Genomic DNA, 2023 nt, shown 5'->3' with positions numbered 1-2023 from the left:
GGATGACGCATCCCTGGCGTTGGTGTGTCTCTGATTTGAGGGGAGGGCTGTGTGCTGGGCTCTGCCCTTCCCAGCCCTGGTGTCACCAAGGGGGTCTTCCCCAGTCTCCACATCGAACGACCCAAATTTCATTGCTGTGGCCACAGAGCCCTGGATCCGTTCAGCCCTTGGTGGTCCCAGCCTGGCATGAGGGTCCTGGTGGGGCTGTGACCCAGTGCAGCGTCACTTGGGGTGTTTGTAAATGCTCCCCACATCCCGGCCAGCCCCACATTGTCCTCTCACACGGCCAAACCCTCCCCTGTCCTTCCGAAACGCCCAGGGCTGGTGGCGTTGGGCATCTCTGGAGCTGCCGTCCCCTCTCCTTCTCCCGCCTGAGGCTTCGCCACCCCTCTCGGTGCTGGATGGGGATCCCAGTCCTGCTCCCACTCGTGCGGCTGGCTGACGGCTCCCTCCCCTCTGCTTTCCAGGCAGGTTTCGTGCCGATAACTTGAACAAGCTGAAGAACCTGTGCAGCAAAACGATTGGAGACAAGATGAAGGTGAGGCACGAAGGCAGACGGTCCCGGCAGTGATTCACTGGTGGGACATCGCTAACTGGTGGCACCTCCCCCAGGTGTCTGCTCTCCGGGCCTCTCCCTCGCATCCTCGAGGAATATTTTCACCCTGGAGCTTTGCTCTTTAACCCTGCTGGGGTTTCTCTTTCCTCCCACTGCAGAAGAAAGAGCCTGTGGGGACAGACGAGTCTGTGCCGGAGAGTGCGCAGAACCTCGATGAACTCACGGCCGACGTCCTGGGGGTGAGTCTGACGCTGTCTCCCCCCACTGTGCTGCTGGGCCACCCAGTTTGTCCAGAGCTTTGCCTGTAATTGCCCGAATTGGCGGCGTGAGGTGCCCCAAACCCCAGCCCCAAGCGAGGGGGGGACTGCCGGAGCCCTCTGCCTGCAGGAGCCGTATTTCCCCCCGTCACACACAGCAGTAACCGGTTCTTGCTCAGTGTCCTTCATCTAAAGACTCTCCTGGGGATTTGAGCAGCCTCAGTCATTACGTGTCCTCTGCGAGTCCCTTCCTCCCTGCCCGTTCCCCTTCCCAGTTCGTTAACTGCGATGTTTAACGAGCGTGGCGCTGGCCGGCTTTTGCTGCCGTGGGAGCTGACTGCTCCCCCGTGTCCCTGCTGGGCGCTGTGTGACGCCGTAGCTGGCTCAGGCCCTTTCAGAGCCTGACTTATATCGGTCCTTTGTCCTCCGGGGCTGTTGTTTGATGTCTTCAGTCCACGGTTTCACTCCAGAAGCCATGTCGGTTAGATGAGGGTCCGTGATTAACTATATTTGGCTGCCAGCCCCTTCTCCCCAGCGCTTTCTTCCCTTCCCCACCTCACCCTGCGCAGGCTCTGCAGGTATCCCAGATCAAGAAAGTCCGTCTCCTCATCGACGAAGCCATCCTCAAGTGCGACGCGGAGCGCGTGAGGCTGGAGGCAGAACGTTTCGAGAGCCTGCGGGAGATCGGGAACCTCCTCCACCCCTCGGTGCCCATCAGCAACGACGAGGTAGGGACGAGAGCGCGCTCGGGGTCGGCCGTGTCGGGTCATCAAAGCCGGACAACTGCGGGCAAGCGGGGGGCTCGCTGCGGGGAGGTTCCCCCCAAGCCGAGCTCAGCGGGCGGGTGAATGAAATCTGCATGACAAGACAGTGTTTCCTGCCGGGAGCAGACAAAGAGCGGCTCAGACAACGCTGTACACGGCCATTGTTGGGGGAATCCATGGGAAACTCGCTTCCAGCTGGGGGGCTGGGATCTCCCTCCTCTGCCTTCATTCATCCGGCAGGAATATTTTGCCGGGGGAACACAATTGGGCCGGGCTGGCTGCCAAGCGGCCGCATAATAAGTGACCGGTCGGGATCAGGACTGGGATTCCAGGCTCTGTAGTGTGGGATCCCAAACTGGGCCCGGTGGAATGCAGAGACTGGGTGTCACCGCAGCCCGGGAAGCTGAAGCGATGGGCTCCCCCTCTTCTTCTCTCCCTCGTCGTGT

At 60.9% G+C, this 2023-nt stretch overlaps 1 protein-coding gene across 1 annotated transcript in view; it reads left to right on the top strand.

Annotated features, from left to right (window-relative positions):
* Positions 1-467: 467 nt before the first annotated feature.
* SARS (seryl-tRNA synthetase) overlaps positions 468-2023 on the top strand; it is a gene marked incomplete at both ends in the record, with an annotated part of 3705 nt that continues 2149 nt past the window's right edge. Inside the window, 3 exons of the mRNA XM_009892165.1 lie at positions 468-538; positions 715-795; positions 1383-1541. Of these exons, the coding sequence (XP_009890467.1) occupies positions 468-538; positions 715-795; positions 1383-1541 (311 nt within the window). The remainder of the gene's footprint in view (positions 539-714; positions 796-1382; positions 1542-2023) is intronic.

The sequence above is a fragment of the Charadrius vociferus genome, unplaced genomic scaffold (assembly GCF_000708025.1).
Source record: "Charadrius vociferus isolate BGI_N301 unplaced genomic scaffold, ASM70802v2 scaffold3511, whole genome shotgun sequence".
Classification (NCBI taxonomy): domain Eukaryota; kingdom Metazoa; phylum Chordata; class Aves; order Charadriiformes; family Charadriidae; genus Charadrius; species Charadrius vociferus.
This window is presented reverse-complemented; position numbering and strand designations above follow the sequence as displayed.